This window comes from Nestor notabilis, unplaced genomic scaffold, assembly GCF_000696875.1.
Source record: "Nestor notabilis isolate BGI_N333 unplaced genomic scaffold, ASM69687v1 scaffold6446, whole genome shotgun sequence".
Classification (NCBI taxonomy): domain Eukaryota; kingdom Metazoa; phylum Chordata; class Aves; order Psittaciformes; family Psittacidae; genus Nestor; species Nestor notabilis.
Genome location: NW_009931394.1, coordinates 41,299 through 67,161, shown reverse-complemented (window position 1 = coordinate 67,161; position 25,863 = coordinate 41,299). Strand labels below are relative to the sequence as shown.

The 25,863-nt window shown below is 38.4% G+C and overlaps 1 protein-coding gene across 1 annotated transcript; it reads left to right on the top strand.

Annotated features, from left to right (window-relative positions):
* The first annotated feature begins 132 nt into the window (after positions 1-132).
* LOC104406773 (cytosolic phospholipase A2 epsilon-like) lies at positions 133-25,863 on the top strand. Its single transcript, XM_010015863.1, has 20 exons — positions 133-249; positions 694-766; positions 5,042-5,178; positions 5,934-6,065; positions 6,721-6,761; positions 12,082-12,124; positions 12,654-12,717; positions 13,480-13,622; positions 13,782-13,871; positions 14,594-14,631; positions 16,229-16,364; positions 18,255-18,391; positions 19,576-19,798; positions 20,710-20,824; positions 21,585-21,722; positions 21,948-22,055; positions 22,887-23,078; positions 23,519-23,688; positions 24,680-24,866; positions 25,655-25,863. The coding sequence occupies exons 1-20, from the start codon at positions 133-135 to the stop codon at positions 25,861-25,863; spliced, it is 2,493 nt and encodes an 830-aa protein (XP_010014165.1).

Here is a 25,863-nt window from a genome sequence, read left to right as displayed (position 1 = left end):
AAGGCATATTAGTATAAGCCACGGAAGTTATGAGGCGGTATGGAATTAATATCTTTGAGTCCAAGGTGTCTGATATTGTGAATTGATTCACAAGATCATCTCTGGAAAGACTTTTGTAGCTTTCTGCTGGGTATGAGGCTGAAGATCAGAGATGGATCTGAGTCTTCATGCGAAGCGTCTTGTCACTGTCAAGATATGTCACTTCTAAGATATGTGTGTGAGCTGGTGCTGGTGCAGGAGCTTTTGCTGGTACGTGGTAGTTGCTCAGCTCTATTTGCTACTCTGTGTGTTTGGTGTCCAGTATTCTGTCCTGTTGCAGGCAGTGGTGTGTAGAGGAGGTGTGTAAGTACCCATGCATGTGCTGTAGGGGTGTTTGTTGTGATAATGATGGGGTGGTGTAGAAATAAGTGATCTTTATCAAATCAAAATCTCAGCACCTACTGTCAACTCATATGTGGTTTTGAAATCTGTTTCTTCTATTTCAGACCTGAACAGGGCTCTCTGCCAAAAATCTGTATATTTTTTCCAGCTGCTACAGTTGATTTGATAAATGATATTGGCTTAATCTTAAAAACCTTGTTTTATCTACATCCTTAGAACTTTAAGGTTCCAGTAGTCAGTGACTACAGACTATGACATTAATCCCCATGTTGTGGTTTTTTTTCTTTCTTTTTTTTTTGAATTCTCATGCAGAGACCAGTATCTCCTTTCAACTTGCTCACTGTAAAAATACTAAGAGTGAGGAATGCCCGGAAGGCAGACTTGCGTGAGTATTTCTACTATTGGATGTTTCCTATAATTCTTTAAAGCAAAGAAAATATTGGGTCAATGTTATTGTTCTTAAATTGTGTGGGAGTAAAAAGGTATGTTGCTGCAAGCCTGCAAGAATTATTTGATGGTGATACTGTAAAGAGGCTGTGGTGCATTTGATCTCTTTCATACCTCAGTCTGAGATGTATTTCCTACACTAATGACACCAGACTAAGATGCTCATCAGAGGGCTGCTCTTTAAATGATGAAAATTCTTTTACTTTTGAGTAGGAAGCCTGAGTATTTCCTACAGAATTTCTGGGTAGAAGAAAGTAAAGCACTGGTGATGCAAAGGTAAAATCAGCAGTAGTAAGAAAGCCTAAAAAAAGAACAGAAGTACAAGCAACGCATTCTATAACTTCCGAGGAATTCATAAATACATAAGAAGAGATGATAATATCCAGTGTGTCTGGGAATTTAACCTAGAGAATGCAGCAATTTGAGTTAGAAAAAATTAAACAGAACACTACTGTAAGAGTTTTGAAGGAGTTTATGTGAGGGATGGTGAAGGAAAACAGGAAAAGGATATCCAGAATAGAGGCTACAAGAGAAGAATCTCATAGCCAGATCATACAACTAGAGTTAACAGTGAAAGAGCCCAAGACAGAAGAAATCACTGCACTAAAGAAGCCTACAGAGTCTAAAGATATCCTACTGTGGAAGCTCTGTAACGATTCAGTTTGACTCTGCAAACTAGTGGCATTGGCTTGTTGAACCAGAGTATGGACACAGTAAAATCCTCACTGAGAGAATGAGACTTGCAATAGGTGGCAAGAAGGGTCTTTTCACTTTCCAGATGTGGCACTGACTCGGGGGACTGGTTTAATTCTGAATTTTCCAGTTCATTGAGGAGCTTCTGTTCCACACATATGGATCCTTAATAACCCACCTTCCGGGTGCACTGAGGCTTCTTCAGGTGCCTTTCAAAATGCAATTATGCCACTGAGTCACTTTGATGGGGAAATATGAATGGTAAAATATCTGTTTAAAGAGGCTGGAAAGGCATAAAAGAAACAGGTGAAATACAGGCAAAGAGAATAAGAAAACTCACATCTAAAGACCACTAGAATAAAATGGAAATATGTAAGACAAAGAGGAAAAGTTCACAACATATTCCCCAAAATCTTGCTGAACATTGCTCAAAATTAATTATTATTTTTGTACACATCGAATTTCCTGCATCACATCCTAGTTTCTAAAGAAACCAGCTGTAAATTTTAGTTAATTTACTATGTATGTTGAGGTTTTTTCCCAGTGTAATGGGTTAAGAGCAGAGGGAAACTTATCTGAGGTTGGATTTGATGGTTTCTGGCAGCAGGGATGTGGTTGGAACATGTGGAAGTTGTGATTAACAACTGTATTTCTGAATGAATGATTAGTATCAGGGAACAAATCTCTGCTGCACTTACTTGTGGTATTCTCAGTTACTTACTCCTGTGTCTTCTGTAATGTAATACTGCGGTGCTTATTTATTTTTTTCCTTTTATTTTCCAGCTGTAAAAATCCTGCTATGATTTACTGAATGCCTTATTTACTGTTTATGTCTTCATATTTTTTGCTCTAGAAATGACAGATAATCAAACTGCTTTGCTTTATGATGTGTGTCATTTCAAAAAAGGGATATGATTCATTAGAGAGAGAGCACTAGATGATCTTAAGGTCCTTTCCAACCCTAACTATTCTATGATTCTATGTAAAGTTCTGGGTTTCTTAGAGATTACAGGCTTATTTTTATGTACAGAAGCACACGTTTGGTGGGCTCATAGTTGTTTGCATGACTTTTTATTTAACTAAATCCAAATGTTCAAATGCCTAAGTGGCGATTAGCACCAACCAAATACGTGACCTGACCAGGCAGGCACTGCAATTGCATCTGCAAACTTGCATGCACAATTGCATGTACATTTGTGTACTCCAGCAGGTTGGCTGCTTATGCTTCAATTCATTATGGCTGATCTTCTTGGGAATATCTTGCTGGCAGTTACTCATTTACACAGTGAATCATATGGTCTGTCTTCATGAAGCCTCTTGGCATGTCTGCGACATCACAATGCTTTATTACCTTGTACTCTGGTCTCAGGAACAGATAAATATCATATCTTTAGCCCATTGAGATGCCCAGAATTCAAAACTTGGGCATCCCAAAGATTTGTTTCAAGTGTATCTGGCAGAGAGATGTGAAAACTTCTCAGCAGGAGCGTTTTCTCAGCAGAAGCATTTTCTCAGCAGAAAATTTATTTCCTGAAGAAACCCAAATTAATGTGGAAAACCTGTTCAGTTTTTGTCTGTAGTGGGAAGGATATTTCAGGCAGTCTTTACCTTTTCTGAGGCATTAAAAAGGCAAATGTTTCGGTTAGTTTTCCTTGAAACCTCAGTAGTTTTAACTATGTGGAAACACCCTTTTACTCCCTCTTTGTAATGTTCACAGTATGCTACTTATTACAATTCTGAGTTAGCATTTATTTCCTGCATTTTAACTTTGCTGCTTTTCTGACTAAACCTTGGTGTGTCCTTTGTCAATGTTTGGGTTATTTTTTCATATTTTCTCATTAGTGAAGTGTTTGTGCTTAATTTATTTAAGTGAATATTCCCTCTTTGATTCTCATGTTCTGATTTACTTCACTAGTGAAAAATAAGTATGTTTTAAAAGAGTTTTTCCCTGAGATTGTTCCAGAGCAAGGTAATTTCAAATAATATTAATAGATTTGGGTATAGGCCTGGAAATCCAGTCTGTGTTTTGGACCCTGACACTGACTGTATTACGGGATCTTGAGCAAGTCATTCAAGTTTTCTCAGTGTGCTTAATTGCTTAATCCTTACATTACCACTGTGAAGTAATTTATCAATGTGTCTCAAGCCCTTTGAAAATGGAAGCTGTAGCATTAATTACCATGAACCATTTACATTTTCATTTACCTTCACTTGTGCCTCTGCTGAATATCTCATCTGCTGTGCTCTTCTGATCAGGTTTGGCCGAGGCCACTTTCTGGAAATGCTTTCCTTCCACACTCACTATCAACGTTTTGCTGACTGTGATAGCATAGTTAATTACACCCTATGGCACAGCTTGGGGAAAATATGGCTGGTAGAAAAACCTAAATCTGTAGTTCCTATTGAAAGATAAAGAGGAAATACATGAAGAAAATTGTACTTAATACGATGTAATAACATTGTCACAGGTTTTTAGCATGATGCAGGGGTTGACTATGGCTTGAATTATTTGACCTCGTCTGACTCACAAGGTTGCTGTAAGAACCAGGTGACTGGTTGAGCATTGCAAATGTGAAATAGGGAGATTGCATTATAGGTAGGAGAGAAAGGCCATCGGTGCCTGTATCGAGCTTCTGCAAGTCTCACTTCCTGGTGGTTCTACCTCCAAACCCAAAATAGGGGGTCAGAATATGGAAGGAGCTTATGTCTTTGGTGACACTCATGGCTTCTTCCTTCAGATGTGAGTCACAGCAGGATTTTTCCAGTCTGCAGATAAGAGCAGTAGGAAGAAAAAGAATGAAAAATAAATTAACTCTGATGCCAAAACTGATTTTGTTTTCCAAAAGGATTGCTGGGAAAGGCAGAACTTCTAAAAACTTTGACAAGAATGAATATGAAGCTGGCACATTCTGATTTTTAAACATTTCAGCTTTGATGGGGGAACACTTTACTTTTGGGCAAAAAATTCTGTTGTTCTCTATTTAAGTCAGCACTTTGATAAAGACTTTCAGTTAGTTGAGGTATGAAATTTGGGGTGGGAATGCTGGAGAACAAGTCTCACAGCTGAGATTGAAGGTTGTACGGTGTGTTGTTTGAGCAACAGAGGAACCATCTCAGAGCTGATGTGAATGTGCATGGCAGAGGACATATACCTGTAGATAGTGTGTTTTGGCAGCATTACCCTGGCACAGTCATTCAGATAGTCATGAATATAAAGCTAAATGCAATATGGATTGGTGTGCAGGTGCTACATGTAGAGTACAATGCTATTTCAAATATAAAGTAGCATTTTAAAAGAAAAGTCAGTCTGACTAAGAGTGAGAAGGTAGGAATGAGCATGGCAAATGTGTGTGGATGTTCGTTTTCCCACGAGTGCTTCATTGTGTTATTTAGTCCTTACCCTGTATATTTTAGGAAGAAAGCCCCTGTCATGTTACCTTTGTCTTATTAGGGTTAAATGTGCACAGTGCAGTTGTACTTTTTCTGGATGTATTATCACTCTGCTCATCTCGTTATCCAGTCACCCTTTCAGATTGCTATGTGACACTGTGGCTGCCTACTGCCTCAACTGAGAAGGTTCGGACCAGAACCATCAGGAACAGCAAAAACCCTGTCTGGAATGAAGCTTTCTGCTATAAGATCGACCGCAGAATCAAGGTGGTGAAAATCAATGGTCTTCATCATTTTCTGTGTGCACATAGTCAATAGATAAAGCAAAACTACGATAAACCAAAAAGTATACAGCTAGTTTCCAAATTCTGGAGGTGTTAAAGATTCCTCAGAAAAAATGATATTGCTTACATCCTCCTTGGTATTGTTCTGTTCCAGCTATTTGGTACTTAAACATTTACTATACTGAAGCAGTGAGAAGCAATTAAATGCCCTGCAGAATATGGTCTTACTATCCTATTCCCTATCTTGAGATATAAAAGTGACCAAGATATGTGACCAAGACAAAGGTCACGTAAAACCAGCAGATAGATCAGTTAGTTCTAGGTATGGTGGAGAGGAAATCCTTTAAACATTCTTTATGTACCTGTTCCTGCTTTATATACTCAGAGCCAAAGGCTACACAATAAATGCAGAAACATGATCTTGAGGCCCTTTCCAACCCTAACCATTTTATGATTCTATGATTTAATACTATTATTTATCACAAATAATATTCTGAATGACCTGCTTATCTTGTTTAATTTCCCCAGGCAGGCAAACCTGCTCTCTGTATGTGCAGTTATGAGTAATGTGAAGTCTAATACTTCAAAATCTCTTTTCCTTTTCTGCTTCTCTTTCTCCTTTTTCCTTCTTCTTCTGAAACTAGAGGAGGGAGGAAGACCTAGGCTTGAGACTTTCCTTCCTTGTGGAACTCTTAGTTATAGAAATAACTCCATGATATTCTTAACCTGTTTGTGCAGAATGTGCTGGAGCTGAAGGTCTGTGATGAAGACACAGTCACCAGGGATGACGAACTCTGCACAATTCTCTTTGATATAGATAAACTCACTGTAGGACGTACTGTTCGAGTGAAGTTTCAGCTGAATCCACAGGTGAGCAATAGAATTGGTGAGAGTAAAAGCAAATTCTTTCCTTTCTTCTAATTATATCCTTTTACAGTGTTTTGTATTAGGAAAAATCTACTTATATGTATTTTGCTGAGATTACAAGAAAGATCAAATCCTTGTGTAAGAGCTCCCTGCTAGTTTTTGTTAAGAACTAACATCTACGCTAAACATCTAAGATGGAACCAGCTAGAAATAGTTACCTGGTGCCGTAATTCTGAGTATTTCTGGCTTGTTTGTTGGCTCTTGGTATAAATTCTGAATTTTCAGCCACTTTCAACTGTAATAATATTAAAGCAGATAATTCTTTTTGTGTTAGTGAATTTAAATCTGAAATATGCTGCTTTAGCAGCATACCAGTTCCTATGTTTCCATGCTTATATGGCATTTGAATCTCAAACAACTAGTTTTAGCAACTGCTTTTTCAGCATCTTAAAATTCAGTATCTTCAGATGGCATGGTTATTTGGTTTTTTGTTGATGTTGTGATTTTGTAGATTTTTTTCCCAATTATTCTTATGTTCCTGGAATTCTCCTAAGTGCTATTCTAAATAAATATTTTACAAATTATATGTAATTGGTACAATGAAAGCTATGAAGAAAAATAAGTAATACACATTTCTTTCATTTTCCCTTCTTTTCAGGCACGTGAGGAGCTGGAGGTGGAGTTCACATTGCAGAACACGTGAGTAGAGACCTAAATTCTAAATAAACTATTGTATTTAATATAGAAATAGTCTGAAAACCTGGCTGGTATGTGACAGTGCTTCTTAAACCTACTGAAAGCAGTATCTAGATGTTTTCATTCAAGTCTAGTAAGCTGGGATTTCAGGATACACATTTTAAAGATTTTGAATATCTGACAATGTAATTTTTGCCTTGTTTGACTGCTGCCTCCTGGCCACCCATTTCGTCCTGTTCTCTTTTTGTCATTGAATCAATATACAAGGAAGTATGATGACAATTACAATATTCAAGAAGTTTTGACCCTTAGAAGAAGGAGTGCCAAGCCTAGATGTCAATAGACAAAACAAAGTGTGCCTATCACAAAAGTGTCACAAGACCAATAGTGGCAGTGGAAGGCAGCTCCAGTAGACGTCCCAAATGGCCTGTCTAGGATTTTCTTTTGTTTGCAAGTTAGAGGATGGTTTATGGAATTGGTACATAGACTCATACTCTTGATAATCTTGTCTCTTCAAGAGGGAGATCTAGGTAGGTTGTCTGGCTTGGATGTTGTGCATGAGTGGGTTTGCATATGGGGACAGAGGCTGGAATTTGTCTTGGAGCATGTGTGTGCTGGCTCTCTATCAAACTCTTCTACTGCACCTTGTAGCCAATTGTTTTTTCCTGGAGACAAAGATAAAGTCAGAAATTCAGCTATTTCTGCAGTTTCTGTCTGAGTAGGAATTCTACTGGTTGGAAGATGACGGTTGGGACTGTACAAATAAAAAGAACCCTTGGCAGTCCCAAGGAAGAGACTTTAATGTAATTGTGGTCATGGTTCAATTGCTACAGCAAGAACACGTTTGATCAGCTTTTTTCATTCATGGTGTGGTACCTGAGTGACCAATGTAATAGTTGTGGCCTGAAAAACCCCACATGCAAAGGCAAGAAATGGCTGCATCATAAGCTAGGGAATATCCCTGTGAGGTCCCATCAGGACTGAGAAAAAGGAAGATGCTTCTTTGGGAAAGCAGGTTTCTTGTTGGAAGGCAGATAGACATTTCTACTACAATCCCTTATTTGCTTTTCTTGCTTGTGTGCTGGTCAGCGCTGTTCTGCTGATCAGTCAAGTTTAGAATAAAGATGTAACCACATCTGACCTGATTAAGTGTTGTGATCTTGGGAGGATATTGAGAGGGTTTTTTTCCCCCCTCAGCATAGAGAAGTGTGATGTTGGGAATAATTGCTGAAAGGGTTTGTGCATGCAATTAGAATTGGAGACAATGGGGATTGCATTACCAGTGATATAAAGAACCCTGAAAAGTTCTGAAAGACTGAAGTAGCTGAGATGGGTCACCAGAAAGCTAAGAAGCAAACCGACCTCTCCTGTCTTGAACAAGCTCAGCAGGTTTTGGTAAGGGTTTTTGGCATTGCTGGATGGAAGAAGTGTTGACAGAGATCAGATGTCATTTTCAGCGAGGGAGAGCCAACCATAGTGTTAACAAGAAGTACAGCTAACCATGGGGTACAGTTTCTACAGATCTGGTATTGTGACGGGAACAATGAAAACATACTTTTTTGAAGGTAATTATGGCAGTTTATCTCTGCAGTTAGTAATCATTCCCACCAGCACATTTTGTCTGACACTATCTTAAGTAGTTTTTCATTCCTTTCCGATCTTCATTGCAGACTTTATCAACTACAAATTTACTGTGTTAGCCTGTTCTTTCTTTCCAGCATTTCAGATAAATAATATCACACATGAAGTGTGACCCCAGCCCAAGAAAGTTTTCTGGGTTGCACCTACAGTAGTGGTTTTGTGACTCACATTTTTGTCTGCTTATTGACCTCACTGCAAAATTTGGGTTTTGTGTTACTTTTACCAAAGAACATTGTGAAAACTCCCTCACGATCCCCTGGTGGGCCTTAAGAAAATGATTCCTGCATTCATTCCCATTATCTTTCATTTAAAATGGAAGAAAGCCTTCATTTTGGTAGCTTGGTTTCCACATCTGCAAAAACCCCTCTCGTTTTGCCTCCGTCTTGCACCACTTCTGCAGTACCTGCAAATGCCCACCTTTCTGGCACTGAAAGCCAGATGTTTGATCCTAACGACACAGAGAGGAAGGCATGCTCCTTCCTCCAAGTGCCTTTTCACCAGCAACCAAGCCAAGGGATTGCAAACGCCTGCCCAATGTTTTATGGGCCTATAACATGAGCCCAGCTGGCATGAGAGCTGCTGCCCTTGAGCAGTGGCAACAGAAAAGGTAAGGTCATTGTACACAAGTTGCTGATTTGAGTACTTTAGTGCTTTCTGTGTAATCTTCTGATGATTGTCAATGGTAATGTGGGCTTTCTCCCCTTTGTTTTCACTGGTAGCGTCCAGGATCAGCATGAGCCTCCACGAGTTGCTACAGAGACGGGATCCCGCTTGACTAGGTGGCTTCGCTCGCTCAACATCCCCCTCCCCTCTGACTTCTACTGAAGCCCACACCTGATATTGAGGGGCCCTAAAGAGACTTCTGCTGAATTAAAAGGTACTTTGAGTTTCCAAGGAGAGGTCTGAGGGCCCCAGGGTATTTGCTGGTTCTGCTCATCTTCTTTTTGACCTCTTTCTATCTTTCAGATGTCCCAAGTTGAGGAATTGCATCTAAAACAACTCTTAGAAGAATGAAGGACTACTCTAACAAAACCTTTCATCTCCCCTCCCCCTCCCTTTTCTTGTATTTCAAATGTGAAAGATGATGCTTAAAACAAAGGCCACTTAAAGCAAATAAATGTAAATAGGTGTACAAAAAGTTGTATAGAAGTTAAATATTACTAAAATATGGCAAAAGCATAATTTTTAGAAAATAAACATCTTTTTTTCTTTCTGTAGTTCTGCTGTGTTGTTTTGAGAAATTCCCCACATGTGGGAGGACCAGCAGATCACGCTCGCCATTTGGTTTAGGCACTGCTGAGTCTCTGTCCACTGGGGGCCAAATGTACTGTTTGGGTGGCAAGACGCCACAGGGCCTCAAAAAGTACTGAAGGCAAAAGTTTTAAGTTGAAAGAGGTGATCCCACACACATAGCAGTCTACTCTAAATGTGAACTGTAATCTAAGAATCCATGTACTGTAGCTTCCCCTACAATATTGCGCATATTGCTGTAAGTCAGGTATGATCTAAAAAGGAGAAGGCAGCAGTCTGATGCATACAAGGTTTTGCGAAGTGATCCCTGGGATCACAAAGTCCACTGCAGTGTTAGGCACCCCTTTAATAGACATTTAGCAGAGAAGGATGCCCAGGGTCTCTGTTTCTGACTTCCCCTGCCACAGGCTATAACATGTTCTCAACTCTCACAGTAAAACTGAGGACTGTATTAAAAAAGGCCACAAATCACAAACTGTGATGGACGAGAGGACAGGAATGTTAGTGTGTGTAATGAGGGCTGTCTAATAGCAGGTTGGTGGTTAGGGAAATTACCAGCTAACTCCTGAGAGGTGGATGTTCAGTCAGATAGGCAAAATACAAAGGTCCCTGTCAACCTGAATAGTGAGAGTTCTTCTGCACCCACCTCAGTTGTGTTTTTAGCCACAGCTAATTTCAAAGCTCCAGAGCAAGGTCAGTGCTTCTGCTCTTCTTAAAACATGTCTTGTGTTGTAACCAGCAAAAGCCTTGAAATTCAAGATATAAAAGTTGTAAGTGCCACATGGACTGTAACCAAAAAGACCAAATCTGGGCTTCCTTATAGCAGTGATTGCAGATGTCCAAAAGGGACATCTCAGCCATTGGTGCTTAATGTCTCTGTCCTCCTGGTTCTTCCCAGGAAGCTTCCAAGCCATTCTGTCCAACCATGTAGGTTCCTCCACCCTGTTTGAAGGTCATGCTCTGGACCTCCTACCTATCAGAACTTTATACTTTGCTGATACCAACACCTCAAATAATAGTACACTCTACTGGGTATTTACTTCCATGTAGAGACATCTCCTCCTGTCTTTCCACCTTCATTTCACTGGGCTATGAAGGCTGAGATCTTTTAATATCCACCATGCTGTTTCTCTGCTTTACTTAATTTTTAATGAAGTATTTGAGGACAGTGACACCATATGTCACGTAACATTACAACTATTTGACAGCAAAATAGCAATTAAGTGCAAGAATTTGTGTCTGAAATGAAACTTGAGTGGTATTTAAACACATTTCTCTGCATGCTTGTTTTGTTTTGGTTAGTTGGTTGCTTTTTTGTTTACTTGTTTGCTTTCTTTTACTTGAAAGATTTTCCTGAGTGTTTTGCACTGAATTTAGCCAATCTGTATCTTTTTCTTAAAGGAAAATATTGATTTGGAAATAAAAATGTAAATTGTTTAAGAACTTTGAAATTTTGGGAGAATTCTTTGTCATGAGAAATTTTACAAAGCTATTTTCATTTGTGTTTATCATAACTGTTAGTTGTGATAAACCTTCCCTTAAAATGGGAAACAACAGTGTCATTTGTCTGATTTTAAAGGAAGTGTAATGCCTTGTTACAGCTGAGATGAAACACATATCTCAACTATATAATTCTGTGAGACTACAGAGTGTATATAATCCATAGCTTGTAAGGTCTGAATAAACAGCTCAAGGTGCTCAATCTTTATAATTTTATGTATGTATGTATTCCCTTTGGACTGACTAATCTGTTTTCTTGAGATAGTGTATAAGTTTACATCTGCAATTCAATAAAATAGTATGTTGTAAGATATCCTTAATGAGACATTGCCTAATATTTCTGAGATGAAAAAAATACTTGAGGATATAAAAATTGGCATCTGCAGTGTATGAATCCACTTCTGTCCCTAGATGGATAAGTGAAAATGCTTTTACACATATAGTAATATGTTAAAATCTCACATGCATTTTGCAAATCTCTTTGTAGGGGTGAGAACAATTTCTTCCACTGTTACAATAATTGTTTAAAAAATGTGGAAATCTAGAAAAGTGGGTTAGATTTTCCAAGAAAAAAAAACCTGGGTAAAACTATGTAATGATCAAAACAATTAAGGTGGATGTAACAGCCTCCAGCTCTCCTCAAACTCAGTATGTCACATATCAGAATTAATTATATGATTTACTAAAGCAAAAGAAAAACCCATGGGAGTAAAAGCCCAGCTGGATATTCTGTAATGGGTGGATGGAAGAACTTATGACTCAGCTTGTCATCAAAACTATGCTTGCTAAAAGTCTTAAGGTATTTTTGAATGAGAATGCTAAAAATGTCAAAGTTGAAGGGAGGAAAATGAGTAATATATTAACTTATAGACTTAAATATTTATCTGAATTGTCCCATCCATGACATTATATTTTCCATTTTGTTTTTCAGTCTGGAGTATCCTGATGCCATTATTACTAATGGAGTACTGGTGGTAATGTATATTTTTTACAACCTTTCTCTTCCCTGCATAAAAAGTGTTCATACTTTTAACTCTGGAAACTCTGTGCTGTGTCCCAGAGCCAGTACTAGCAGCCACAGTCGTATGGAAAAAAAGGATCTGTTGTTGGCATGTTGTGAGGCTTCTGTCAGCATATATGTGCCACCTACTTTCTTCCATAAACTTGAATTTTCTATGCATTGTTCCCTTACTACACACATAACAATCAGGGGTTTAATGAAGAAAGTGATAACATGCTCACAATAATAGCCTCGTATATCAATATGCCTATTATTTTGAATGGGTCTCATCTTTGATATCATGAGCTCATGAGTTGCTTGTTTCTCTTTACTTTCAAACTTATCAAAATGCCTTGTCACTATTGCCTTTATTATCTGAACACATAGAAATGCACGATAATTATGTTGCTCGTTGATGAACTAGAGGGTTTGGTTAACAGTATGAATCACTTGCAATCACATTTGTGCTTCTCTCAATCATCCTTTATCTTCTTTTGCTACAGGCACGTGAGGTTTCCTGTTTGGAGGTTAGAGTGGATACAGGGAAGCTGAAGCAGCAATCCACAAGTGAGGTTATTGCTTCATTAACCTATTGTTTTTTGTGTTGTGATTCAGATGTTACAACAGATGTTGAAAAATTAATAATCTGTTACTCTAGCTGTGTCACATAACACTTAGTTTCACTATGCCCTACCTTGCAGAGAGATTGTATCAGTCAAAATTCATGTTAGTCAAGCATGTAGTTCTGAGCCAGCTCTTAACTTGATGCAAAAATAGAGCCATTTATACTAGAATTGAAAACTTGGAAAAAATTATATCAGTTCTCTTCGTTCCTAGTTCAAAATAGTCTCAGGGTTCAAATTTGTCTCATAGTTCAAAATGAAAATTTTTAACTGATTTAGATCTTTCTTTAATATTATGTTATAATTAATATGTAGAAATCTTATCCTATATGTTTAATTTGGATTTGAATATGTACAAAGTTTCTGCACATTTAGGTTTCTGATAGAGATTTTTTGTTGTTGTTGCTTGAACAAAAATAGTAAACTTAAGGTCTTAGATTAAAATGTAAAATTGTACCAAAGGGGTCTGCACAAAATGTAAGCCACCACCAAATCAGGGCTTTGCTGTAAAAGGTATCTCTAATAAATATATTAGGACTCTTCACTAGTCTTTAAGTTAATTCAAATAAATAGCAACTTGTGTAAGAAATTGTTCAGAGTAGAAGTGGATTTTACTAGTTATGTTTGTTTTCTTTTTGAATAGTTAAAATTCTCTCTTCCCACCCTCCACTCCCCCTCCCTCCACTCCCCCAATCCCTGTATTTAGACCAGGAGCTTACATTTATAGTAAAAGGATCCCATGAAGGAAGCCAAAAGATTTTGCTGGACTCTGCAATCAGCCTTAACATCATCATATTTCACTGCATCATAAATGACCAGACGAGGCTCGATATCATATTGCCAGAAGAGGTACGTTCCCATCCTGTATATTATCATTAACCTTAATGAAATCAAAAGAAGAAATTAAGTGATCAGTGAACTGAACTAGCCCTGTTAGTAGAATAAGTTCTAGAGTTGACAAACCTTTCACATGTGCATCCCTACCACTTTTTACACTGTTTTTACAAGCTGGCGGATAAAAATGGAACTGAGAAATCTGGGGTCCTTTCCTTCCCTCTGAATTCACTCCCTTTGCAGAAAGAAGTAACAGTAGAAGAGGTGAGTGCTGTGAACCTTTTGAAATAAATATTTTGTTGTTTAAATATTTTATTGTCCTTCTAGAAATAAGTTACCAGATGAACAAAATCACTGTGTAAAGTATCAGTAGCTATTTATTGAGAACGTTAAAAAAATTAACACTGTCCTATTCACTTTATAGGAAGGTGTTAACAATAATTAGAATAATACGAAAATCATTGCAAACTTGCATCCTGAGGTTAGAATTAAATGGTTTCAAGGAACAGAAATGACCATTATTCACATGTATTCAGAAATGTCTTTTGGGATATTGGGGTAATTCCAGAATGGCTAATATTAGTAGTAGTAGTAGTAATAATAATAATATCCAGATTATAAACTAAATTCCAATCATAACTTTAAAATTATTGAGAGTGCTTTTGTATGTAACTATATATATTTCTTCTTCAGTAATGTAACTTGCCTCATTCTTGTTGCTCCTTCTAAGTGTGCAAGTTATAGGTGGTGTAACACTCAAACTTTTTGTACACTAACTGCCCCAAACAGAGGGGCTTGTTAGATAAGAGAGAATTTGATTCCAAAGCAGGGAGTGGGACTTCAGTGAATTGTACCAAAATAATGTCCTTAGCCATATGAATTATTATTTGAGAACTTCCTCTCTTATTGAATGAGCATTGCCTGAACGTGAGGAAAGAAATGTTTTAAAACTTAGTGGTAATTAGCTTTATTTTCTGGACTTCCAGGATTGTTCCTTTCACTTGTGCTTGACAGCAAGAAAATGGTAAGATAGCCTCTTTTTTCCTATCATCCAGGATTACTGTAAACTAGTTATCTAGGTTTTTTTCTATGATAGGTGGAGAGGAGAACACATGCCCCGTGAGTGCTTTGCCCTGTGCTCACGTGGTGCCTAAGGTAAGTGCAAGTCTGCTGCAGTTACAGGATCATGCAGTTCAGTGTGAGTTTATGAGCCTTGGTAGGGTTCTTCAGAGTAAATTAGTCTATTTTATGACTACTATTCTTAGACACGAGTAAAACTGCACTACTCACATATTAGTTTTGTTGCCCATTTATGCCAATAGTTAAATCTGCATTGTGACTGAAATAAACTCTACCCTAACTTTGTAAAGTCACAAAACAAACATAGTGCAGCCTGGCTTCTGCCCCTTCTCCTGCTTCACTGAGCAGAATGGGAGCTGAGACCTGACCTCTGGGTTGGCACCTCTGCCAACTCACAAGGACAGAATTACACAAGTGATAGGTAAAATCGAAGACAATGAGGTTTTATGGTGCACCTAAAAACAGTCCACAGCATCCCTACTGCTGGGTGATATACAGAAGGGAAGCAAGGTGGATTTTCAGACCATGGGAGCAGTTTTTGTGTAGATGAAATTCAGAGCATAAGAAGAGCTACCTGTTCAATCCCAGCCTATAGCAAACCACTCAAATGTAAATCTGACATATTGATTTATAGAGGGAGCAAGAGAAATTTTAATCTGTAGCTGAAAAAGGTGTTTGTTTTATAAGGTCAGTCAGTTGACCTTATTCTGTTTTCAAAATCACACTATGATGTACCAAATTTGCTGGAAAATGGAGGTTACTAACATTAACTGTTGAAACATTCAGCTTTGTGAAACATTGATGAAAGTAATGTTCAGGATAGAGTCAGCAGCCACCAGAGGGTGATGTGACTCAGAAGATTTGGTCACTATTGAGTGCCCTTTTCAGTAACATGCATTAAATTGAAAGCACACAACATTAGTTGCCATTTCATTGCTTTTGCAGCTTATTTTTCTGCATATTTTTAAAATTGTGCTTCACATTTCTAAAGGGAGAAAATTCAGTGTGGGTGCCTATGTGGAAAAAATGATGAATGTTCTTATGTACTTGCAGGATGAAACATGCAAATGCTTATCTAGACATCGCGTCAGCACACAGGTTCGGTTAAGCACACAGGTGAAAGCTTTCACAGGACAGAGTCTGAGCAGGGGGCGATGCCTGCTCTGCAGTTCAAGCTCCATCACACAACTCATTAGACCTTCACTTTAAATGCTGTTATAACTTGAGCTTTCCAGAAAGTCACAGTGATACAGAAAAAATGATTACTGCAATTACCCCTTTTGGTGATCTTTCCATGGCTTGTGTGTCTTGTATTTGTGCCTATATTCACAAGAAATCTAAAGCACCAGCACCTTGGAAACTCCTCTTCATACTCACTATTACTCCTTGCTGGCAATAGAAATGGTCCTTTTTCTTCTGCTCCTTGATCAACATGCAGTATGTTTTACAGATGCTTTGTGAAATTTACTGACTTCCTGCCCTACAGGTCTTGAAATCAGCTATAAATGACATGCATTGACTTGTCCCATTGTCTATTCCAGCTCAGGAGGCCTGGATGTACGCTTGGGGTTTGGCCTGTGCATGGAAGAGCAGGACTTCCTGCGGAAAAGGAAGAAATATGTTGCTGCTGCTCTGAAAAAGATTCTTCATTTGGAGGAGGACCTGAAAGAACATGAGGCAAGTCAATACAATCCCTGGCAGCAACTCCTCTCTGATACTGGGGGCCTGGCCTACAAATCAAAACCACAAATAAAAATAGCTTAATTAATCCTGATGTTCTTGGGTCAGGCCTGGCCACCTAGGGCAAGAGATGAACAAGAGAAGCATTAGCTGGTTCATACAGCAGAGCAGGGAAGGCAGGATACATGCCTTTGTAGGCTCAAAACTTCTCAACAAGTCCTTAATTCAACACATTCCTGAAATTGCCCATGGGTCTCAGGAGGAAAATTTATAGCGGGCAAACATGGAATGCCTACGACTGTTGCCTGGGAAATAGTGTGCCTTAGCTCAGTAACAGAGACAAGGTGCTGGTCTTGGCATCTGTAAAGCATTCTGAAGGGAGGAAACAAAAATTTTCACAGAGACATCTGAATAAAAATACTTTGGATGGCTTCTGCAGCAGAAAAAGTGTTTTGCTGGGAAAACTGACTACTGAAGTGAAAGTGTTAAGCCGAAAAAGAAGAGTGAATCTTACCGCATTGTTATATGAATAGCTGATTAAAAGTGTAGCTTTATCATTGTAGCCCCTGGTCCTGCCCCCATCATTCAGCCATAAGCTTTGTAAGTGCTTATGCATAGCTGGGTTGTTGAAAATTGAAGTACAAGCATACCAACAGCAAAATTCTCTGTAGCTGAAAAGAAAAGATATTTTAAAAAAATCTAATTTTGGATTTCAGACTAGAGAATAATACAGGAAATCAGATTTTCAAGAATGCTGGAAAGAATATTTTCACATAGATTTTTATGTTTTCTGACCCACAGAAAAGTGGTTGAGGTGGTAAAAGCAAAATGGCAAGACCAAAACTATTTTTTCAAAAGGTCTAATTAGCCTGGCTCTCTTATTCAAGTGTTTAACTTCAAAATTGTGAAGAAAAAAAATTCCTACTTTCTTTTTGATTTATATTTGAACTGAAAAAAAAAAAAGGATAAATTAACATTAGAATTTCAATTCATAATGAAAATGGTTAGAAAATGTAAAAACCATAATATTGGTTTTGAAATTATTCTAGTTTTGGCTTAGATGATCGAAGTTTGTCTCATTACTATTTTATATGATTTCCTAGATTTTAAGTTCTTACTTAGCACAGGGCAGGGAGAACATTTTTAAATTGGGATTTTTTTCCATGAATAGGATACCTATATTCTTCAAGCTCTATTCATTGATTTTAGAATAGCAGATTGCTAGATAAAATTAGAAGCTAATACTTGATAGGTATAAATAGCCATTTTCCATAGATCGTGTAAACATCCACACAACTCAAGATGCTAACAGAAGCAAAGGGTGTACTAGATTGGAAAAAGATCAAGAGAAGAATAGTCTGTCTCTTCAATCGCACCTGGACCTTGGAGTGGGGGGAAGCCCTATTGATGATTGTGCTTCAGGATGTAAAGTAATGAGTGGCCTGAGGCCAGGAAGGCTTTGGCTATTGTGGGGTCTGGCTGATTACAGGGTGCTGTGCATTCTTTTGAGACACTGGTCATTGTTAGGGGCAGAATCACGGATCCATAATCTGCTCTGGCATGGTAAATCCTGTATTTTCTATGATGGCTTCTAATAATACACTTTGAGAAGAATTCCAGGGTGATGAGGTTGATTTCCAATTATATATTAAGTAAACAGCCTCCCACCCACCCGATCTGAGTGGGTAAGACACAAGACACCTCTCTCCCATCAGTCAGGTGGTGGCGACAGGAACCTTTTGCAACAATCACATCCTTTTTGCATGAAGTAATGTCACTGCTTGTATCAATACCTGTAACCTGTGATTTGATTTCTGCAGTAGAAAGGGTTGCTTGTCACTAATACATGCATGGCTTTCACTCCTCCTGCCTTGCTGTGTTTTACAGGTGCCAGTGGTGGCCATCACGACTACTGGTGGAGGGACGAGATCCCTGACAGCGATGTATGGCAGCCTGCTGGGTCTCCAGAAACTCAATCTGTTAGACTGCATTTCCTACATAGGTGGTTTATCGGGTACCACATGGTGAGAATGAACTAAGCAAGGTTTATGTTTTTACTCTCTGCTCAATACCTCTGACTATTTGCAAGGCACCATCAGCTAATATGGCACTTAGCAAAGCAACAGCATTTCCATGTTCTCCACAATATCCCCTGTGTCCACCTAGAGCAAGGAAACTAAACACACTGAATAAGAGATCAATCACCACATTCATCAGCTGCCTTTTTTACCACATTGACACAGTTTATGCCTGATATTTTCATGTAAATGCTCTATTCCCTATTCATATTTTATCAATTATATCTTAGACTAAATGCAACAAAATCATCTTTAGACTGGAAATTGAAGAAAGATGAGAAGAAGAATTTATGCCTGCCATTTGCTGCTTGTTCTCACTTCCATTTTGGATTTAGAGTGCATCTCCTTCTGGTAAAGATGTATTTGGGCTAGTGGAATTAATACTGTCACAGACACTCCAACAAAAGTCATCAAGTTACTGACCCTGGAGAGACTGCAGCTGTGGTTGGTCAATATAAAGTGCTCTCTTCTCCCAGTGCGCATACAGCAGATGATACAAATACTTAAGTATTTAATCAAGTGGGTTGTAGGTAGGTCAGCTCCTCTACACCTGGTTGGAAGTGGGGAGTTTTTTTCAGTCCTTTTATGTAATTCCAAACCTTAATGGCAGGTTTGTCTAAGCATTTGCCAAAATTCTTTCAACTTCTCTGTATGCCTGTGGAGATCTGAGTATACCTGTCTGTGTAATGATTTCAAGGAGACACTAAAAATGGCCATACTAGGACACGTCCAGTTCTCTCACTGGCAGGAGCCATTAGGAGGTACTTGGGAACAAACATAGGACTAGAGCAAACTAGTAGTGACTGCTCCCTAGAATATTCCCCACCTTCCAAGAAATGGATTTTCTGAGGACTTGTGGAGTCTTTGTATTTAATAGCCTCGGGTGTTATTTTTTTTTCTCTCTTGAATTTCTCAGTTCACTTTTAAGTCCACATAAACTTTTATTGTCAAAACCAAGAGCGCTTGGAGGTTTTGTCTGCTCTTGACGTAAGAGTATTTTAGGTGTGTTTAATTTTTAGTTGCGAACCCCATAAGAATTAAGAAACAGGCAAACAGGTTGCACAAACATTCTCTGAAGCCAAACCACAGCATTACTCCTCTTTCATTATTTTCTTCTAATGCTTCTTCAGGACAATGGCAAACTTATATGAAGATGCTAATTGGTCACAAAAATATCTGGAGGATGCAATCAAGGAAGCTCGCAAGCAAGTAACCAAATCCAAGATCTGCTGTTTTAGTTTGGATTGTCTGAAGTACTATTATAATGACCTAATAGAAAGGGCTAAAGAAGGACATAACACTTCTTTCATAGACCTTTGGGGACTTGTCATTGAATCCATGCTACATGACAAGGTATTACTCTTTTTTTCCAGAATCCCGAAGAACTTCTATAGCTATAAAGGAAAAGAAAATAAATCCTGGGATGCCATTCAGTACTCGTAATGCAAATAATTAGTTCAATGTTGATTAAATTCTGTGTGTTCAGATCCATTATTAAAATACTACTCTTGATTTAAAGTGAGGTTGACCTTCAACTGAAATAGTCATAACATTGCAGTCAAAGGTGTTCTTTCTTCTTAAAGAAAGTCAAATCCTGAGGAAAAAAATGTTATGAAATATAAACTAATCACTTTGGACATTAAATATTCTGACTTGAAGAGACACTTAAAAATTTCAAATAACTTACTTCGCTAGCATAAATGAAGATATGCATTTGTAAAGTGACTCACAGATTGCATATGGAGAAGATTCAAATAGAAGAAAAAAACATTCTCTAAATATGTTACTAAATTTTAAGAAAGTGTGATAGAAATTTTAGTACTTTAAAAATAGCATAACTTAAGTAGTTTCCTTCTGATTTATGTTTATTGAAGGAATTTTTAAATTGCCATGTGCAATAGAATATATTTTTGCATATGCTTGTGAATATCTTAAAATATGATCTACTCTGTTCACTGAAATTCAGCCAAGGAAATTCCCTTACCTTCCACTTAGCCACATATTTCCTCCTGGGAATGTTTTTGCCTTTGCTCAATTTACAGTCAACCTCTCTGCATATCTCAAAATCCAAGAATCTGTGTAGGGTGTAGCTTCTTTTGGGATACTTGCCAAGTTTGGAATATCCTATGGCAGGCATTTCTGAACAATCCAGTGAGCTGAGAATGGGCAGGAGAACCTGGATAAACCTGAGAATTCACATTATATTATTTCAAGTGTAAATTGTTTTTTACCTCATTCCATTAACCATTTTTAATCAAAACCAGAAAGATGAGCATAGACTCTCAGATCAACGGCAGGCAGTGGATAATGGTCAGAACCCGTTGCCCATCTATGTGGCCATCAACCTCAAGTCCAGCTATAGTGCTCAGGCGTTCAGAGGTAATGGTTATGATTTAGATTTCTTAACAACTTTATAATTTAAGGAATCTGAACTACGGCTGAATGCATGTTATCAGCTTTAATAATAGTCCTTTAATTCTAACTGCAAAAAAAACCCTTTTAAAATGTCAGAGAATAGTGACTAACACTTAAAATAAAAAATCCAAACATGTTAAATCTTTGGAATTTGAGTTCTCTACATTATTAGAAGTGAAAATACAGTTACAGCATGGAAGATGCTGAAGTAGCAATTTATCCTGGTCACAAAAATCCTGTAAGGAAACCAATCCATATAATGTTTCCACATGGCCTTATTTTGAACAATTAAAAGGGAAAACTCAGAATTTTTGGGTCCAGTGTCAGGAAAATCACTATTTCCTGTAATATTAATTTTCACAGTATTTGTTTAATATGAGCCACACCAAGTGAATGCTGGTGTCACTGTGCCCTAAAGAGAGCAAGTTATACATGAGCAATACATACTTTTATGTAAGATTAACTGCAGGGAATACTTATGTGTTCATTCAGACCTGGGCTTTTCTGCTGGAGATTGCTGTATCACAACCTGGGACCGCTCTGCCTTGATGTGGAAAGATCTTATGGCATTAGGACTGCAGGCAATATAAATATAGCTATAGATGGTAAATGGCGTGTCATGAACTAGCCAGCATCTGTCTCGTGATTTGTTTCTACTCTCTAGTACTGTTCCAATAGTTAACATATTATTGCCTTTTCATGATCTGGCTGTTTGTTGTGATAGAGTGGCTGGAGTTCACTCCTTATGAAGTCAGTCTTTTGAAATATGGAGCATCTATTCCTGCAGAACACTTTGGAAGTGAATTTTTTATGGGAAGGATGGTGAAGAGGCTCCCAGAGACTCGCATCTGCTATATGCAAGGTGACTATTGCCTAAAGGGAAAGGTGGCCTACTCAAGTGGCAGCTGGTGTGAGCGAGCACATGACTTGTGCATTAGCAAGGACATATTTAGGCAGTATGCTTACACAGATATCCAGACAGACAAAAAGGAAGTATCCAAGAGGAAAGACTCAAGTTACGTTATCAATTAAAATTCATCTAAGACTAGCCCACTAATCAGTTTCTATTCCCTCTTTCATATTACAGGCATGTGGAGTAGTATATTTTCCATAGATGCGATGTATGTCTGGAATTTGGCTACTGATTCAGAGGACTTCTGGTCTAGATGGACCAGAGACAGAGTAAAAGATATTGGTGAGATTTTGGAATTTTTTTTCTTTTAAACTACCAGTATATATTGCATATTATATGTATTGCACCTTCTGTGCAGAGGTCTAACACCTGAAGATATCCTGTTGAAGTCAGAGAAAGAGATGAGGAAAGCAAAGCAGAGATGTCAGCTAAGAAATTTTTCTGCCTGATTTAGAAGAACTAAACCGTGCTACTTTGGCAAAGCTGTGCCTTTTTCTGAAGGACATACAGGCACAAAAAGAGTCTCCAGCAGACATGTAAAAATCATGTTGTATTAAGAACACATCTTAAGATTGTTGAGTTAGGATCCTTCTTGGTCCTCCTTGACCACTAACACTGCCAGCAGAGAAAATGGCTCTTGCAGAGGGGCTGTTTTCTCCCCTAAACCGCCTGTAGAGAAAGCTCACTCTTGCTATTAATTGCACAGGGACCCTGGAGTGATTGGCCTCCTAACTTAGTTAATGTTTGCAGCTGGGTAATACTCACATGCATTCTGAAGGTGTCCTGTTCAACAGCCAGTGTTATCCTGTTTTGGGACTTGGGTCTCCCCTCCACCACATGCTGCAATAGAGGTGGGCATCATTTGAGGAAGCCTAGAGTGGGAGGTGGTGTTTACTGCCTGGCAGCTTGTTGCCTGCAGGTAGCTGTAATTTAATTCACTGTATAATGCTGAGTTTTATTTGGTAGCATAGACCTTAAGGGCTTATAACCATGCTTGATTTACCTTCGGGGTGGGGATGGTGACAACTGTGGTTATTAGTTACTTCATTTTTAAAAATACTGATCATTTCTGAAAACTGTCCTAACTCAGAACTACTTCTTTCCTTCTTTCAGAGGAGGAACCCTTTCTGTCCATGAATCCCTATGAGGTAGACACATGTCTATTGACTCCCTCAAGCAACCTCTCCTCTGCTTTGCGAGACGTCTTAACAGGACGCCCAACCATTGCACAGTACCCCAATTTTATCAGAGGCTTCCAGATGCATAGCAAGTACCTGGAGAGTGAAGGATTTTCTACCTGGAAAGGCACAGTAACACAGTCTGTTTTTCAGTAACATTTTGAAGAGGTTTAGATTTGGGAATTTCTTTAGGATTTGCAAGGAGGAGGAAGAGACAAGACTGACTTCTGAAATCCTACTTCTGCCTTCCACACAATGAAGACGTGGAAGCCAGATTTGAACAGCATTTCATTTTTGGGGGTGGGGTTGAGGAGTGAAATTGATTTTTGGTTGTCTGGGCATTGTGTTTCAGTGGACAAGGTGAGCTCAGCCAAAGCTGTTTGAAGTGTCCAGGAAGGAATGAAGGAAAAACCTGTAGTGTGTCACTGTAAATCAGTGCTGCTAGTGAGTAAAAGGAAGGCAGGGAAAATGAGGGGAAGAAATTCTCCATTCTTCCCTCAGTAACTTTCTGCAGAGCAGTCAGTCGTGGGGTTTTATCTGTTGTAATGGCAAATGTTTGTGTTGCAGACACTGTGATAGACTCCTTCCCAAATAAACTGATGGAAACAGCAGATGATGAGCTCTCCCTGGTTGATACTGGTTTTTTCATCAACACAAGCTACCCACCACTTTTGAGATCGAAGAGGGAGGTGGATGTCCTCCTGCATTTAAATTACAGTGGAGGATCCCAGACACTGGTAAGATAAGCCATGTTATAGGGGTATTTTTCCTTCATAGTCGTCTGGTCTCTAGCACTCATCAGTTAAACCAACTACCTTTCTATACCAAAACGGGAATTAGATGATTATCATCTGCTTTATTGTTTAGATTATTAGGTGATGTATTTCTCAGTAACTAAGGAGGATATTAGAAGACAGTGTTGGACAGAGGCATTTTAAAATCATCAAGGTCTTCACTGCAGTGGATCCAGGAGTTTTTAAAGAGCTAGCTGGGCTCTGATGTTGATTTTGGTTATCCTCGAAGAAGTTACAGAGGCAAAGGAAAGTCCTCACGGCATTTTAACACTTTAAATGGGAAAGCTTATGTGTGTCTGGGCCTGTTTATCTCCTCAGCTTTAGGGAAATGTACTGGCTGATGCTGGACTTGATTAATACTGGAAAACAAAATAATTAGTGTTGCATATATAATGAGAATAACATAAAAATAAACATAGGGTTAAAATAAATACAAATGTGAAAGGTGTTTTTCTTTCATGAGGTCATAAGATATGTTGATAAATGTATTTGCTAATAGGGAGTCATTATCAAACCTCACAAACTGCAGAGGACAGAAAGACTGGGAAAGTGGTAAACAAGAAGTCAAGAAAATGATGCAGAATAATCTGGACCGACATGTTTCTTCTCCATTCTTGCAGTTTCTTTGGCTTCTTCCTCTGAACCTGTTTTATTAGAATAACAAAATCAGTCCTGTGGCTTTTGACTTCATCTGAAAGCTCAAAAAAAGTGACCATTTCCATGTTTTGCCTAAATCAATGCAGAAAATCAGATAAACTGCAATGTCTGGTGTGACTATGGCTGTTTCCATCTGAAAATTGACATTTTCCCAGAGGAAGAGTTAAGCCTTAGAATATTCGTGTTAGCTGCTGGAGTTTAAAAAATCCAGGTCTATTGATATTTTTTGAGTTTTGATTCTTTGTGTTAAATTTATTTATTTTATTCATTCATCCAGCCTCTGGATCAGATTGCAAAGTACATCTCAGGGCAAGGAATTCCATTTCCCAAAATTGAGATAAGTGAGGAAGACAGGGAAAACTTGAAGGAGTGCTATGTATTTGAAGATGCTGACAATCCACGAGCTCCAACAGTGCTTTTTTTCCCCCTAGTGAATGACACCTTTGAGAAATATAAAGCTCCTGGTGAGTCATTTGTGGCTAGTAATTTTATTGAAAAGTCATTTGCCTGGTGTGTCCTCTCCATTTCATATCTAACATCTCACTTCCATCTCTGACCTCCTTTTCAATGCTGGTATTATGAATCTCATCACTGGAAAAGAACATGACTTACTAGAGATAGTATGAAGGTACGACTCCCAAAATACAAGCAGCATGGGTGGTAGGTCCTCAACACAAGCTCTTTTATTCTACAGACATGGACTTGTTATGCACCAACATAACAAGTTTGTATGCTTACAAACAAAGATGGAGGCAAAACCTTCTGGAGATTTTGGTGGTAGTGCATTCATCTGGGTTTTGTTCACATATTTAAAAGTAATCTCCCAAACTGAGGACTGAGTGAATAGAGACCTTTGGTTTTAATATGAACTACATCCTCTGAATGCTGTAATTTCTCCTGAACTTTCAGTGAGATGGTTGTTATTTCATCCAGTACAAGACTATCTTTCTTTTCTTCTGCTTTCACTTTTCTAGTTTGGGTAACCAAGACTTTATTTTATCCAAGAAGTGGTCTACAGGCATTGCTGCTGATAATAAATGTTGTTCTCATTCCTAGCTGTTTGGGTTTACATTATTTTTGGACAGAAGCTTGATCCTGAGGCTGGAGAACATGGTGTTACAGATGTCCTGCTGGCAAATTGCATCTTTCCCTCCAAATCTCCCTTTTCTAGCTATAATTACTTGAACGACTATTATGAACCATATACTGCAATAAAACCTTATTGGCGCATCTTGTGTGGTTTGTCCCTCAGGTGTGGAAAGGAGTCCTGAAGAGATGGCTGAAGGCAAAGTTGATGTTTCCACCATCCTTTCCCCATTTACTACAAGGGAGGTGTGTTTCAGTGAAGAGAATTTTGACAAACTGGTGAAACTGACTGATTACAATGTCCTGAACAATGAGAACTTGATTATTCAAGCCTTGCGCTTGGCAGTGGCACGGAGGAAACAGCGGAATTATTAG

Excerpts from the sequence above, each read along its gene's own strand:
- LOC104406773 (XM_010015863.1), top strand. The coding sequence starts at position 133 with ATGAGGCTGAAGATCAGAGATGGATCTGAGTCTTCATGCGAAGCGTCT. Across the intron at positions 12,125-12,653 it reads TTACTAATGGAGTACTGGTG|GCACGTGAGGTTTCCTGTTT; the intron begins GTAATGTATATT and ends CTTTTGCTACAG. Across the intron at positions 23,079-23,518 it reads AGGATTTTCTACCTGGAAAG|ACACTGTGATAGACTCCTTC; the intron begins GCACAGTAACAC and ends TTTGTGTTGCAG.